Consider the following 16,836-nt stretch of genomic DNA (forward strand, 5'->3'; position numbering starts at 1 on the left):
TTCACAGTTTTCTATACCGAGCTTCTCAACCTCATTGAGGGACTCAGCCCGGTTTCCAGCCATAAAAAACATATACATTCATTAAAATATCATATATCACAATTACAAAAACAACTTTAAAAAAACTATATATAAAACTACAGTGGTCAGTCGTCGTATTAAGATGGATCTACATCAACTTCCATCCAGGGTCCTATGGTATTGTCTCATTCATCGAAGGCCTGACTCCACAGCCACGTCTTCACCCGTTTCCTAAATGTTAAGATGGATTTGGGGGGGGGGGGTTCTGGCCTCCAGAGGGAGAGAGTTCCAGAGTCACGGGGCCACCACCGAGAAGGCCCTGTCCCTCCTTCCCATCAGACGCGCTTGCGAGGCCGGTGGGACCGAGAGCAGGGCCTCTCCAGATGATCTTAGTAATCTTGATGGTTCCTAGGGGAGAATACGTTCGGAGAGGTAAACGTATTCCATAGTACTGAGCCATGGCAATTCAAAAGTCTCAAACTGCATTAATTCTACAGTATGGACACACCCTTGTAGGTCTTCCATTCCTCTCTACAAACTGATCTCCGTGAACGGGAGCGAAAGAAAGCCGCCACTCCTTGTCTAGCCGCCCCGCAAATAACGCGCGTCGCCTTCCCGCGTGGGCCCTGCTGCCATTGGCAGAGGCGCCGACGCCTCCCTCGCGTCTCAGCCAATGGGAGAGCGTCCCTCCGCGTCCCTCATTAGCATCTCAAAAGGGGAAGGCGAGGTTAATGAACCCCTCGTAAAAAGGGAGGGGAGAGGCGCCTATGCACACAAGTATAAAGCAGGGAGGGAAATCAAGGAAGGGGAGGAGCCAAGTTCGCCCCCAAAACCCCAAACTTGGAGGGAGCCTTAGACAGAGGTGCTGCCCCCCAATAAAACTCCCTCCTCCTTCTCTGGGAGGAAAAAGCCCGGCAAAGTGGACCATCTGCTCCACACGCAGGAGAGTTAGAGGCAGGGAGAGGATCTGGTACGTGTGGATCCAAGAGAGCCTGGTTCTCCATAAAGTAGGTCATTTTCCGAAAAGGAAGGCAAGTGGGAAGGGAAACAACACCACCCCCTTCCCACGGATACATAACCTCCTCGGCTGCATTTAGATTTAAGTGACTGTGGGAAAGGATTCGAGAGATCTCTTCTGGATCACCATGACGGAAATCACCGAGAAGGAAAACGAGCCCCAAAACAACCCCGATCCGCAACAGACCCCCGTGGGCAGCCTCAGCCTCCAGGAGAGCAAGGTAAGCCACTTCCTCCGTTTGTCCGCACTGGGGAATTAACGCGGGTTGATCCCACTTGGAGTGCTCGATGCTACGGAACCAGGGGAGGTCTCATTTGACAACAACCTTCAGGTCTTTCTGAGGATGCCTGCCAGAGATGCAGGCGAAACGTCAGGAGAGAATGCTACAACACCGACAACAACCTGAAGGACCTTCAGGTCTTTCTGAGGATGCCTGCCAGAGATGCGGGCGAAACGTCAGGAGAGAATGCTACAACACCGACAACAACCTTCAGGTAGTATTCTCTCCTGACGTTTCGCCTGCATCCATGGCAGGCATCCTCAGAGGTTGTGAGGTCTTTTGCCTTCTCCAACTACAATGCTCCTGAGCCTGCTTATGATTCCAGAAGCAGTTCAAAGTGGCATTCATTCTATCCTTTTAGTACTAAATAAGATTCAAACCAAGCGCCTCGTTGGCTTCTGCCACGCTTTCCACTCACAGCAGTCAAGGTTTTCCCAAATGCAGCTCTCCCTTTTTCTCCCAGGATGGGAGTATTGAGAGGGATGTCATCTTTCCTCGATTTTTGGTGCAAACGTGCCAACTCCACCCTTTGTTTTGCAAACCGTTTTCCTTGCCAGCCTCGTCTGGCTTCTTCTGCTGCCATCCATGCCCTAACCATTGGCCATGCTTCCTTTCCCCAATTCTTCTCTCCCTCTATTATTCCAGTAGTAGGGAAGCCAGGGCAAGAGCCAGAAAGTAAGACTTGCCTTGTGTGTCATCATCACCATCATCGTTATTACAATCACAACTGCAGCATCTTCCATGGAATTGAATGGCAAGCTTTCTATTGAGTCCATCATAGCTTCCCATCATATTGGGAGCATTGCAGAATCCAAAAGTAAGCCTTGCCTTGTGTAGTATTATTATTATTATTATTATTGCAATCACAACTGCAGCATCTTCCATGGAAATGGATAGCAAGCCTTCTGTTGGGTTCACCATCTTCCTGGGAGCCCATTGCAGAATCCAAAAGTAAGCCTTGCCTCATTTATTATTATTATTGCAATCACAACTGCAGCAACTCCCATGGAATTGAATGGCAAGCTTTCTATTGAGGCCATCATAGCTTCCCATCATACTGGGAGTCATTGCAGAATCCAAAAGTAAGCCTTGCCTTGTGTATTATTATTATTATTATTATTATTATTATTATTAATATTATTATTGCAATCACAACTGCAGCTTCTTCCATGGAATTGAATGGCAAGCTTTCTATTGAGTCCATCATAGCTTCCCATCATACTGGGAGTCATTGCAGAATCCGAAAGTAAGCCTTGCCTTGTGTATTATTATTATTATTATTATTATTATTATTGCAATCACAACTGCAGTATCTTCAATGGAATTGAATGGCAAGCTTTCTATTGAGTCCATCATAGCTTCCCATCTTCCTGGGAGCCCAATGCAGAATCCAAAAGTAAGCCTTGCCTCATTTATTATTATTATTATTATTATTATTATTATTATTGCAATCACAACTGCAGCTTCTTCCATGGAATTGAATGGCAAGCTTTCTATTGAGTCCATCATAGCTTCCCATCATACTGGGAGTCATTGCAGAATCCGAAAGTAAGCCTTGCCTTGTGTATTATTATTATTATTATTATTATTATTATTGCAATCACAACTGCAGTATCTTCAATGGAATTGAATGGCAAGCTTTCTATTGAGTCCATCATAGCTTCCCATCATACTGGGAGCCATTGCTGAATCCAAAAGTAAGCCTTGTCTTGTGTATTATTATTATTATTATTACAATCACAACTGCAGCATCTTCCATGGAAATGGATAGCAAGCCTTCTGTTGGGTTCACCATCTTCCTGGGAGCCCAATGCAGAATCCAAAAGTAAGCCTTGCCTCATTTATTATTATTATTATTATTATTATTATTATTATTATTATTGCAATCACAACTGCAGCTTCTTCCATGGAATTGAATGGCAAGCTTTCTATTGAGTCCATCATAGCTTCCCATCTTCCTGGGAGCCCAATGCAGAATCCAAAAGTAAGCCTTGCCTCATTTATTATTATTATTATTATTATTATTATTATTATTGCAATCACAACTGCAGCTTCTTCCATGGAATTGAATGGCAAGCTTTCTATTGAGTCCATCATAGCTTCCCATCATACTGGGAGTCATTGCAGAATCCGAAAGTAAGCCTTGCCTTGTGTATTATTATTATTATTATTATTATTATTATTATTATTATTATTGCAATCACAACTGCAGTATCTTCAATGGAATTGAATGGCAAGCTTTCTATTGAGTCCATCATAGCTTCCCATCATACTGGGAGCCATTGCTGAATCCAAAAGTAAGCCTTGTCTTGTGTATTATTATTATTATTATTACAATCACAACTGCAGCATCTTCCATGGAAATGGATAGCAAGGCTTTTGTTGGGTTCACCATCTTCCTGGGAGTCCATTGTAGAATCCAAAAGTAAGCTTTGCCTTTTATTATTATTATTATTATCATCATCATCACAACTTCAGCATCTTCCGTGGAACTGAATGGCAAGCTTTCTATTGAGTCCATCATAGCTTCCCATCATATTGGGAGCCATTGCAGAATCCAAAAGTAAGCCTTGCCTTGTTTATTATTATTATTATTATTATTATTATTATTATTACTATTATTATTATTATTATAACAACTGCAGCATCTTCAATGGGATTGATTGGCAAGCTTTCTATTGAGTCCATCATAGCTTCCCATCATGTTGGGAGCCATTGCAGAATCCAAAAGTAAGCCTTGCCTTGTGTATTATTATTATTTATTATTATTGCAACCACAACTGCAACATCTTCCATGGAATTAAATGGCAAGTTTCTGTTGAGTCCATCATAGCTTCCCATCATATTGGGAGCCATTACAGAATCCAAAAGTAAGCCTTGCCTTGTGTATTATTATTATTATTATTATTATTATTATTATTATTATTGCAATCACAACTGCAGCATCTTCCGTGGAATTGAATGACAAGCTTTCTATTGAGTTCATCATAGCTTCCCATCATATTGGGAGCATTGCAGAATCCAAAAGTAAGGCTTTCCTTATTTATTATTGTTGTTGTTATTATTATTATTATTATTAGAACCACAACTGCAGCATCTTCCATCTAAATGGATAGCAAGCCTTCTGCTGGATTCACCATAGCTTCCCATTTTCCTGGGAGCCCATTGCAGAATCCAAAGTAAGCCTTGCTTTGTATATTATTATTACTATTATTTTTTACTATTATTGCTATTATTATTATTATTATTATTATTATTATTACAACAATCACAACTGAAGCATCTTCAGTTGAATTGAGTGGCAAGCTTTCTGTTGACTTCATCATAGCATCACATCCTCTTGAAACCTCATTGCAGAATCCAAAAGTAAACCTTGCCTTGTGTATTATTATTATCATCATCATCATCATCACCAAAATTGCAACATCTTCAATGGAATTGAATAGCAAGTCTACTGTTGAGTTCACCATAGCTTCCCATCATCCTTGGAAGCCCATGGGTACAATCCAAAAGTAGGCCTTGCCTTGTGTATCATCATCATCATCATCACCATCACCATCACCATCATCATAACCACAATTACAGCATCTTCAATGGAATTGAATGGCAAGCCTTCTGTTGAGTTCACCATAGCTTCCTATCCTCTTGGGAGCCCATTGTAGAATTGGAAAGTAATCCTTGCCTTGTGTATTATTATTATTATTATTATTATTATTGACACAAAAGCACAGTATGTCACAGCAAATGAGATCTATATGCTGGATTTCGTATGACAAAATCACAAGTCGAACTCTTCCCAAGCGTCTAGGACTGTATGATGTATTTTCGAATGATGCGCACAGATTATTATTATTATTATTATTATTATTACAACCACAATATCTTCTGTGGAGACCCCGGTAGTGCAGTGGGTTAAACCACTGAGCTGCGGAACTTGCTGACCAGAAGGTTGGCGTTTCAAATCCGGGAAGTGTGGTGGGCTCCTGTTGTTAGCCCCAGCTTCTGCCAACCTAGCAGTTTGAAAACATGTAAATGTGAGTAGATCAATAGGTACTGCTCTGGCAGGAAGGTAATGGCACTCCATATAGTCAACTGGCCACATGACCTTGGAGGCGTCTATGGGCAATGCCAGCTCTTTGGCTAAGAAATTGAGATGAGCACCGCCCCCCAGAGTCGGACACGACTAGACTTAATGTCAAGGGGAAACCTTTACCTTTACTATCTTCTATGGAAATGAATGGCCACATTTCTGTTAAGCTCACCCTGGCTTCCCATCAACTGTTCTTTCCATAGGGAACCACATTAGGGTTAGGATGGAGTGGGGCTGGATGGGACCTTGCATTGGAGAGAGGTTCATCCAGCTCTTTCCAGTCCGACTCCCATGATAGGAACATCCTGAAGGTTTGTGTATGTGTCTGTGTGTTTATCCTAGCATTAAAGTCATGGAAGCTTATGTAAAAAAAACCCATCCAGTTCTCCGTACGCATACTGATGCCTCCAATCATTACAGATCAAAAATCAAATTACAGGAGGGACTCACAGCCGCACCTCTCCCTGACCTTTGAAAAATCAAAATCCCCTTCCCAGCCTCTTTATTCCCCCCTTAAATATAAACCAGCTTGATTAATTGCATATCCTTTCTGTAATTTCCTACTCGCCACCCTTCATTTCCACTTGATCCCAGTCATTTAAAAGGCAGATGTGGGGTTTTCAACATCCTGCAGTGCATGGGTGGCCATGCATATCCAGGATGGGATATAGGTGCCTCGTTGGCATGTTTTTGTATAAAGACGGGAGGGAGATCAAAGGAAGCGGGGAAAGGCAGAGGGGATGGAGAGGAAGAGCATTGCCACTTCTGTACACATCATGTGCATGCGTTTGTAAGAGAAGCGGGAGCGGGAGCCCGTACGCAAAGGTTACTAGCGCACAAATCTCATAACATCTTAATTACGGTGAGGTGGGGAGGGGGAGGCCTTGGAAAGCAGCAATTTCTCCTGGTGGGTCTGTGTGTGTCTGCCTGCATGTCTCACTGCAGCAGTGTGACTTATTAGCGCACGCTTTAATTGCAGCCTATGCTGTTATGATACAGGCAGTCCCCACGTTATGAACAAGATAGGTTCTGTTGGTTAGTTCTTAAGTTGAATTTGTTTGTAAGTCACAACAGGTACATTTTTTAAAGTGTAACTCCAGCCAATAATATATATTTAGTAGCTTTGGATCACATACTTACTTACTTAGGCGATCCCTCATTGGCCGAGTAGGATAGTCTTCCAGGATCAGTATTCTGGTGGGTCTGTAGGTGACTGTGGAGTCCGGTTCTTGATCTGCATCTTCTCCTGCAGTGAGGGCATTGGTTTCCAGGTGGAAGGCAGTCTCGGTCGGGATTGACTTGATGCGCCTTCCTCTTGGCACATTTCTCTCTTTCGCCCTCCATTCGTTCCTCTTCAAATTCTACAGCACTGCTGGTCACAGCTGACCTCCAGCTGGAGCGCTCAAGGGCCAGGGCAGTGTCTATGCCAGAGTTTTTAAGGTTGGCTTTGAGCCCATCTTTAAATCTCTTTTCCTGTCCACCAACATTCCGTTTTCCATTCTTGAGTTCAGAGTAGAGCAACCGCTTTGGGAGACGGTGGTCAACGCGGCCAGTCCAGCGGAGCTGATGGCCGAGGACCATTCGCTTCAATGCTGGTAGCCTTTGCTTCTTCCAGCACACTGATATTTATCCGCCTGTCTTCCCAAGAGATTTGCAGGATTTTTCCGAAGGCAGCGCTGATGGAATCATTCCAGGAGTTGTATGTGACATCTGTAGACAGTCCACGTCTCGCAGGCATATAGCAGGGTTGGTAGGACAATAGCTTTATAAACAAGCACCTTGGTATCCCTACGGATGTCCTGATCCTCAAACACTCTCTGCTTCATTCGGAAAGATGCTGCACTCGCAGAGCTCAGGTGGTGTTGTCTTTCAGTGTCGATGTTGGCTTTGGTGGAGAGGTGGCTGCCAAGGTAGTGGAAATGGTCAACATTTTCTAACGTTACACCATTAAGCTCTATCTCTGGCATTGGAAAGGGATTGGCTGTTGACTGCTGGAAGAGGACTTTGGTTTTCTTGATGTTCAATGACATCTCGTATGCTTCTGCGAAGGTGTTTAGGGTGGCTTGTAGATCTTGTTCTAAATGCGCAGATCACATAGGGAAGGGTTCACATAGGATCACATAGGGAAGGGTTAACACCCTGTGGTTTTTGTTTTGCTGTCTGTGCCCATGTTCCAGAAGATTTCGCCTCACTTTCCGTCCCTGTGATAATTGGATTTTCAAAAACGTGGCTTGTTGTGGAAACAAGCATTGGTGAGAAAGCTTCCATTGAGACCCCTTTTCCCTATGATAACTCTTCCAAGAGTGAATTTCCCTTCCTAAAAGTAGATTTCTCTCGCTTCCTGTTGACTCACCACCATTCTTAACTATGATCTAGGGAAGATCCAGGGAAGTCATTCTGCCTTGGTTAGACCACACCTGGAATATTGTGTCCAATTCTGGGCACCATAATTGAAGAGAGATATTGACAAGCTGGAATGTATTCAAAGGAGAGCAATTAAATGATCAAGGGTCTGGAGAACAAGCCCTATGAGGAGCGGCTTAAAGAGCTGGGCATGTTTAGCCTGAAGAAGAGAAGGCTGAGAGGAGACATGATAGCCATGTATAAATATGTGAGAGGAAGTCATAGAGAGGAGGTAGCAAGCTTGTTTTCTGCTGCCCTGGAGACTAGGAGGTGGAACAAAGCTTCAAACTACAAGAAAGGAGATTCCACCTAAACATTAGGAAGAACTTCCTGACTGTGAGAGCTGTTCAGCAGAGGAACTCTCTGCCCTGGAGTGTGGTGGAGGCTCCTTCTTTGGAAGCTTTTAAACAGAGGCTGGATGGCCATCAGTTGGGGGTGCTTTGAATGCAATTTTCCTGCTTCTTGGCAGTGGGTTGGACTGGATGGCCCATGAGGTCTCTTCCAACTCATATGATTCTATGAGTTATTTGTAAGTCGGATGTTTGTGACTCAGGGACTGGCTGTAGTTGTGTTCTTTGGCAGCAGAAAAGTCAAAAGGCTGAAGGGTGGCTTAGGAAAACCATATTTTTACGAGGAGGAGGAAGAGAACGGGCTGCTTCAATGTAAAGCTTGCAAGAAGGAAAAAGAAGAAAATTCAAACATAGACACATCCGATCTGCCTTCTGTTCGAACAGAAGCCTATGTTATACTGCTAAGAAGCTCACAAGATGGGTATTTGAGTGGCAGTAGTGGTCTTTCTTTATCTCTATCCAAGGCAAGGATCTAGTGCTCAAAGCAATGGTATTTGTGCACATGGAGGCTGTTCTGTCAGGTGGTAGACGTATCTTCCACCCAGAAAGGCAGTTTCTATATTGGTTTTTCTGAAGATGAAAAGATTTTCAAGTGAATGTCATCATATGCACCTGTTCTCACATGTTGAAAGGAAAAGAGCCAATTTAGAGAGGGTATGAGTTGCTTAGAAGTTGTTTGCTGTTTTCCAACAACGTGTATTTTTACACCAGCCTTTCTGAACCTAATTCATCCCTAAAGGATGGATCCCAACTCCCATCATCTCCAACCAACCTCTCGTGCCTGGGGATGATGGGAATTGCAATCTGACACACCTTATTTGGGAAATTTGTTCTGTCCCCTCTTTGTTGGAACAAAAATCCATACATTCAAAAAAAATCTTTTTGTTACACAGTTGAATCCTGACACTGAAAGCAGACATAGGACCTTCCGCACATCCACATAACCCAGAATATCAAGACAGAAAATCCTACAATATCTGCTTTGAACTGGATTAGCTGAGTCCACACTGCCATATATTCCAGCTCAAAGCAGATATTGTGGAATTTTATGCAGATGTGTGGAAGGGGTCTTAGTGGAAAGAGCTAAGTTGGGGAGGGTTTGAGTTGCTTACAAGTAGTTTGCTGTGTTCCAACAACCTGTCTTTTTGACTCCAGTCTTCCCAAGACTCACCTGATAGACCCCAACTCCTATCATCCCCAACTAGTCTCTACTGAATGATAAGAACTGTAATCTTACACACCTTGTTTGGGGGAAATTATTCTGCTCTCTCTTTAATGTTGTTGGAGTGAAACGTTATTCATACTTCAAAGATGTGTTTTCCTTTCTGTTCTGTTACGCATCTCAATCCTGACATTGAAAACAGATTCAAGGGTTGAGTTGCTTAGATGTTGTTTGCTTTGTTCCAGCAACCTGCCTTCATGCTCCAGCTTTCTGGAGTATCCTCCCTGCATGATTAACCCCAACACCCATCATCCCGAATCAGCCTCTGGTGCCTGGTAGTGATGGGAAATGTAATTGGACACACATTATTTAGGGAAAATTCTTCTGTTCCCTTACCACTGTAGTTATAGTGGAGTGAAAAGATATTCATCACATGTGCAAAGACTGGTTTTTCTTTCTCTCCCTTTGTATGAACCTTGTCATTGAAAACAGATTTAAGGGGAAAGTTGACGGCTGCATTCTGAACTGTCATGACTCAAATGAAGCCTCACATGAAAATTAAGTTGGGGAAGAGAATCAGATTTCTTAGATGTTGACCTATTTCAACCCAGATGACAGAGCTTCAAAGGGCGAGAACAAAGAGTGGGCCCTAATGATGACAATCTGCAAACGTGGTTTGGAACTCAATGGGATTTCTGTCCAAATTAGGTTAGGATGTAACTAACTGGAAGGAGTCTAGCATGCCGATAATTGGCAGTTCCGCCCCCTCTCCAAGTTAAAACCAATGGGCATATGAGTCAAAGTAAGGATTGACAGGCTGGGTTTTCTCCATGCTTTGATGTCAGCATCCCTGCTGATGTCAATGCTGTGACGTTAGCAGGCAGTGAATCTGAAATCCGGAGTGGGTTTTAAATAGAAGGGTTTGGATCATTGCAAGCATAGTGCTGCTGATTCCACTCTTGCCAAGTATTTCTTGCAACCATCACTGTGTCTCTCTGTGTGTGTGTACACATACACACTTGTTTCATGCAAACAGAACAGAACACATTGGGATTTTAGTCTGCAATTCACCCAGTGGGGAGTTAAGTGTGGGCACTGTGGGAGAGCAAGACACAGTATATTACAGGTCCCTTGTGTGGGTCAAGTATCCTGAAGAGGCCCTAAAATCTGGTGGTTTCAACAAGCCTTTGAGAACGACTGGGTCCAGCTCAGCCCTAGACATTGTTGAATATAGCCTTATTTTTCCTACCATTACCCAGGTCATTTGTTGTAATAGGCCCTGGAAACGAACAGCCATAGACCCATACCTATTATTGTTGTTGCCTGCTATAACACTTCACTTAATTCCCGGACCACCTAGAATTTTTGAGCTTGCACTAATCTCGGCCCGGCCTTTTAAATTGCCTTGAACAGGCAGGATTACTTTTAATATATGTGTGTTATGGCGACAATTTTATTTATTTTATTTATTTACAGTATTTATATTCCGCCCTTCTCACCCCACAGGGGACTCAGGGCGGATTACAATGTACATATACATGGCAAACATTCAATGCCATAGACATACAACATATATAGACAGACACACAGAGGCTATTTAATATTCCAGCTTTTTCATGAGGGTATTCTGGCCTCCAGGGGAGCTGTCACTTCACCGCCCATCTGTGACACTGATGAAGTACTTCCTCATTCTTTGCATGCTTGCTGGAAATTTTTATGGCATCGGAAATTAGCCTCCCCACATAATTTCCTACTTGACAGATTCAACTGTCTTTCAGGCTGCAAAGGTGGACAGCAACCTTCACAAATTGGTCGGAAGCTCACTCCGACCCGGGATGGCTTCGAATTCATGACCTTTTGGTCAGTTGTGATCTTAATGCAGACCAGGGAAAACTGTACAGATAATCAGGGATAAACAGAAAACCTGGAATGAGATCCTGGGATATAGGGCCTGTCTGATAGGGCCCTTAGAGAGAGAGAGAGATCTATAATGAAGATATTCTGGAATTTAAAGCAATAGGAAGAATATCCACTCTGTTTGCATAAGAGAGAACACAATGGGTAGACCTGATCAGGATAATTGAACGTGAGAAGGTTTTTAAAAACCTTTTTTCAGAGCATTTCTCTCTAATACTGTTTTTGCCATGGAAAAGAAATATGGGAACCCATAGTGGGCAAGTCATACACTTCTCAGCCCCAGCAAACCCCATGCAAGGTTCACCATAGGGTCAGAATAACTTCAGTGCACACAACAACCACCCATACGATAGCTTTACATTTCCACCATGAGGCAAATAGCAGCTTGCAAGGGGCAATCTTAAAATGGAACAGGAGTGTGGGAGTGCGAAACTTGTACAGGTTCTTCATCCAGTGCCATGGTCCGGATTTAGATTCCCCTCTCCATTCGTACAGCTAGATTTTTTAAAACATATACACATAGTTCTGTGAGACCAAGTTGCATGGCCCAGATCATAACCTTTTGAGCTAAACTGCAAAATACTATTCATTGGGATTACATTCTCAACACCTCTCCCAGTCTCCAAGACAGCATGACCAGTGGACCATACTGGTGAGAAAATTCCAGAATGTGTAATCCAAATTCTGCTTTTAAGTGTCTTCAAACTGAGACTGGATCTACACTGCCATACAATCCAGATTATCAAAGCAAATAATTCACATTATCCACTTTGAACTGGATTATATGACTCTACACTGCCATTTAATCCAGTTCAAAGCAGATCATCTGGATTTTATATGGCAGTGTATGAGAGTTGAACTCGTAACTCCTCAACTGATGGCAGCACTGGTATGCAAAGGTACTGGCTTGTTCAGTAGACTCTCCTCTATAGTTCCATTTTGGTGGGAAGCCTTAGCATTGAACGGGTGTGTTGTTAAAGTGTGAAGTATGGAAACCTGCACAGGCGGTCAGTCAGTGAGGCTTAAGCAACGTGCAGCGATTGAATTCTTGACAGCAGAGGGTGTCACCCCAAAGGAGATTCATCAGAGAATGCAAGCAGTTTATGGTTTTTTTTTTTTTTTTTGTCGTGTCAGGAGCAACCGCTCCTGTTGTGAGAGAATTTGCCGTCTGGAAGGACGTTGCCCAGGGGACGCCTGGATGATTTTTTTAATGTTTTATCATCCTTGTGGGAGGCTTCTCTCATGTCCCCACATGAGGAGCTGGAGCTAATAGAGGGAGCTCATCCGCTTCTCCCCGGATTCGAACCTGCGACCTGTTGGTCTTCAGTCCTGCCAGCACAGTGCTTTAACCCACTGCGCCACCAGTTTATGGTGATTGTGTTGATGTGAGTACTGTGCATTGTTGGGTGAGTAAGTTTAAAGATGTTGAGGTGGGGACACCTGATTTGCGTGACAAACAAAGAGTTGGACGTCCTATGACAGCAACCACCGAGTTTCACAAGCAAAAGTTGACAGATTGATTCAGGATGATCGTCGTGTCACTCGGAGAGAAATTTCAAGCATAATTGGCATTTCACAAGAATGTGTAGGTCACATTATTACTTTGCTTGGCTATTGGAAGATCTGTACACAATGGGTTGTGGAAACAAGAGTGTCAACTTCTTCCGCGACCGCTTCAAAAAACATAATCGTTGGCAGAAATGTATCCAATTGTCTGGTGATGATGCGGAAAAGTTAATAGTGGTAGTTAAAGAGCACATTCTAAGGATTATTTCTGCATTTGATTTATTAAAATATTCCCATCCAAACCCAAGTAACGAAGGTGGAGGCATTACTTTTCATTCAACCCTCGTAGATGCTGTCTGAGACTGTACAGTTGTTGATCCTTTGACCCAACGTTGTTGTCTAAACCACTTGCTACACATTATGTTTTCTTAAATGTTGCTTCCCTTGACTCTACAATAATGGATGATTTACATACTGAACTTGTGCTGGGATGCCTTGCCTCTGAATTGATATCAGACAATACAAATGTTCTGACTCCAGTGAGATAACTAATCCGTGAAAGTTTATTCACTTGTGCGGATCATGCTTTGATCCTGCCAATGGTGAGCAATGAAGACGCATGGGTGAGCTCACCCTGAGACATTGAAAGGTTATGCCTATGAAGGCTGAGTTTTCCAAACTCATTGGTCCCCATCCCAAATGCTCAGGTTTGAATGGAAGCAGGCAGGCAAAGAGGACACTGAGGTTTGCCAAGTGAATCAGCTTAGTTTTACTCTGTGCTTTAGAATGAATAGGACAACCATGTGACACCACCAAAAGGTAGGAAAGACACTGCCGAATTTCAGAAATAGACAAAAGAAGATACGTATTTGCATGTCTGGACGAAAATTTAGAAATGATGACTATAATGGAAATAGAACTATAGCAAATCTCACCATGGAAAGTTGAGGAAAACTACAATCAGGTGAATTGTGAGGTTCTTCTCAGGGTGCATCTGCACTGTCAAATTAATGCAATTTGATACCACTGAGTGCCGTGGCTTGATGTTATGGAATCCTGGAATTTGCAATTTGCTAAATATTCATTCCTATTGGTTAGAGAAGGTTAAAGACCGTTTGAAACTATGTCTTTCAGGATCTCACAGCATTGAGTCATTAAAGTTGAAGTGGTATCTGAAGCGGATTTTAGCCAAATGCAATAGACACACAGGCAAGGGGAAAAAATGAACAGAAAAAACTGTACTCTTTCCAGCAGAGGCAAAACATAACCTTGCAGTGTTGCATACAAAATCAAACAGTGCAACAAACTTACATAGTCCTTGCAAGTAACACAGAATAAGGCTTCTTCATCTTCATTCAAATGAGAGAGCAAAACATAAACCTTGAATAAATAGCTATTCCACAAAGAGCATCACTGTTAGAATATAGCAGTATTACAGCATATTGCATCTCCTTCAGAGCAGCATATTGCTTCTCCAAACGGTATTCTTCTCCAAACTGTATTCATCGGTATGTGGCCCAAACATGCTGGCTGACCTACATTACCAGCTGCACATAATAATAAATATTGTAAGGTTTTTCTTTAACACACATACACTTGATCCTGCTACGACTTACTGTAACAGTATCAAACTGCATTAATTCTACTGTGTAGATGCAATCAAAGTCTGTTTTTCCAGGTAATTTCAAGGCCCCTTTTGAAGGGGAAATTCAAGTTCCTTTTATCCACTGTCTTACACTTCACAAACTTTACACTGGACTCAGACTGGACATGCTAGCTGCCCAATGGTAAGGCTGGCCTCAGATAGACTTTATATTGTAAATAGCAACCTTCTACAAGCCTCCTACACTAGTTATTTGTTATGTATATAGTTCAGATTGCTTACTATATTGTATATATATATATTTAATATGCAGTTTCCCCTTAACTCTATGTTGTTTGAAGTTTGAAGAGGACTATGTGACCAGATCTGTGACAATTCAGACAGAGACTCCATTTTAGAAGTTTGTTTACATCAGAAGCAGTACAGTTCAGTTTAGAAGTCAGTAGTGTCAGTATGCTGCAGTGTGTGGTCAGTCTGTATTGAGTCAATATTCGGTAATGTATTAGATTGAAGAGAGGGTTAGTGTGTATGCAACAAAGAAGAGACTGAAACACAATGCTTTAGAGAACTTACTATTTAAACTCTCAACCTATAAGAAATGTACCTGTATGCTGAATACATGAAGTTTGAAAGTAAAACAACTATGTTTCTTTTTAATGAAGACTACCTATTTTTGGTCACTTGAGAGCATGATTAAAAAGCAATATATTTTATGGGACAGTAGATTGTGAAGTAGTGTAAATTCAGTTAGTTCTTAGTATTTGTGAATATTTCTTCAGCAAGGGAGCTGAAGGTGAAACCTCGTTAGGTTACTTTGAGGAGAAAGAATCTAACAGAGGGGGTTTTAGGATCGCCAGTAGTGGAAGACTGGAGATCAGTGGTTTGATCCGGTATAGGACAAACAGTGTGAATATTCACAATAGGGAACACTGAAATAATAAAGCACTTCACTGAAGAAGGAGTTTATAAGATTGTAACATCAGAAGCCTGAATGTATCTCAACCAAGCCATATTGTAACCATCAAGCATATGCCAAGTTCAACATCTCAATATTGCAACAATTACGCTTTGTTAATAATAAACTTGTTTTCTTTGTATTTTAAACCTGCCTCCCCCATTGAATTTACGTTTGGTGTATTCCACTCTACCAAAGTTACCTCACAACGCAAATAGGGATAAGCAGAGACTTTAAGACCAGCGTCTCTAAACATATTGGTGGCAGTTTAATTTAATAGCAATCTAGGAACTCCCTTACATTTTTGGTAATCCCATTTGGTGGGATTAACGCACGTCTTTACATTTTATTGGTGGCATTGATACGTCTTTACATTTTTGGTGCCATTCGGTGGGATAAAGACTTCTTTACATTTTTGGTGGCAGACGACGGGATTCGTGTAACAACTGATCGAGTGCCTTAAGTTTAATTTAGGAATAAGTTGTGAGGTAAAAGTTGTTGAAAACATGGCTACCAGGCGGCAGAGAAAGCTGGCTGAGGAAAGAGAAGGAGACCAAGAAGAAAGTTCGAGCTCTGAGACAGAGGCAGAGCCAGTGCCTATGTCAGAAATGGCTTTTAAGTACAAATTAGAGATGAAACGATTGGAGATGGAAGAAAAACAAAGAGAGAGAGAACAGGAGTTAGAATTGAAGAGAATGGAGTTTGAGCTAGAGAAACAAAGATTGGCTTTGTCTCAAACATCCAGTGATGTCCAGGAAGGGAGATCTGGAGGAGATACCCCAGATTTGACAAAGAAATTCCCAAAATTTACCAAGGACGATTGTCCAGAGAAATTCCTAATATCTTTTGAGAGATGTTGTCGAGATTTTGGGGTGGCTAAGGAAAAATGGATGACATACCTTAGGCCACAGATAAGTGGGAAACTTTTGCAGATTTATGGACAGATGCCTGAGGAGTCTTATGGAGACTATGATCTCTTTAAGAAACAGATTCAACAAGAGTTTAGATTGACTCCTGAATATTACAGATTTAAGTTCAGGACATTAAAGAAAGATAAAACACAAAGTTTTGCTCAGGTTGCCTCAAACTTGTCTCAACTGTTCGATAGTTGGATAAGGACGTCTGAGGTGGAAGATTATCAACAGCTGAGAGAACTTTTAAAGCTGGAACAGTTTTTTCAGTTAGTGCCTTATGATATTCGCTGGGTGATTCAAGATCGCAAGCCATCCACTATTGTAGAGGCAGCGGTTATGGCAGATCAAATAACAACCTTAAAAGAAGGATTCAAAAGGGAAGATCTGCCAAATGACAAAAGAACAAACAGGCAGCCATTTTATCCACAACAAACGCGCCCACAGCAAGAAAAGGGCTCTGACTTAGAAAACACCATCTATAGGAGGCAGAGTGTAACAAGACAAACTGCTCCTGAGGTAAAAAGACGGTGCTTTCAATGTGGAGAATGGAATCATATAAAGTATCAATGTCCCCTGTTAAGGAAAGAGAAAACAACCCTCTTTGTGAATAAACCCCA

The 16,836-nt window shown here is 42.1% G+C and overlaps 1 protein-coding gene across 2 annotated transcripts in view; it reads left to right on the top strand.

Moving 5' to 3' along the window:
* Positions 1 to 736: 736 nt before the first annotated feature.
* STAC2 (SH3 and cysteine rich domain 2) overlaps positions 737 to 16,836 on the top strand; it is a 94,782-nt gene continuing 78,682 nt past the window's right edge. Inside the window, exon 1 of one of the 2 annotated variants that reach the window (XM_060781089.2) lies at positions 737 to 1,259. In XM_060781089.2, the coding sequence (XP_060637072.2) occupies positions 1,167 to 1,259 (93 nt within the window). In that variant the 5' untranslated portion in view covers positions 737 to 1,166. The remainder of the gene's footprint in view (positions 1,260 to 16,836) is intronic. The other variant, XM_060781087.2, reaches the window with a different exon arrangement.

The sequence above is a fragment of the Anolis sagrei genome, chromosome 6 (assembly GCF_037176765.1).
Source record: "Anolis sagrei isolate rAnoSag1 chromosome 6, rAnoSag1.mat, whole genome shotgun sequence".
In the NCBI taxonomy this organism is placed as follows: domain Eukaryota; kingdom Metazoa; phylum Chordata; class Lepidosauria; order Squamata; family Dactyloidae; genus Anolis; species Anolis sagrei.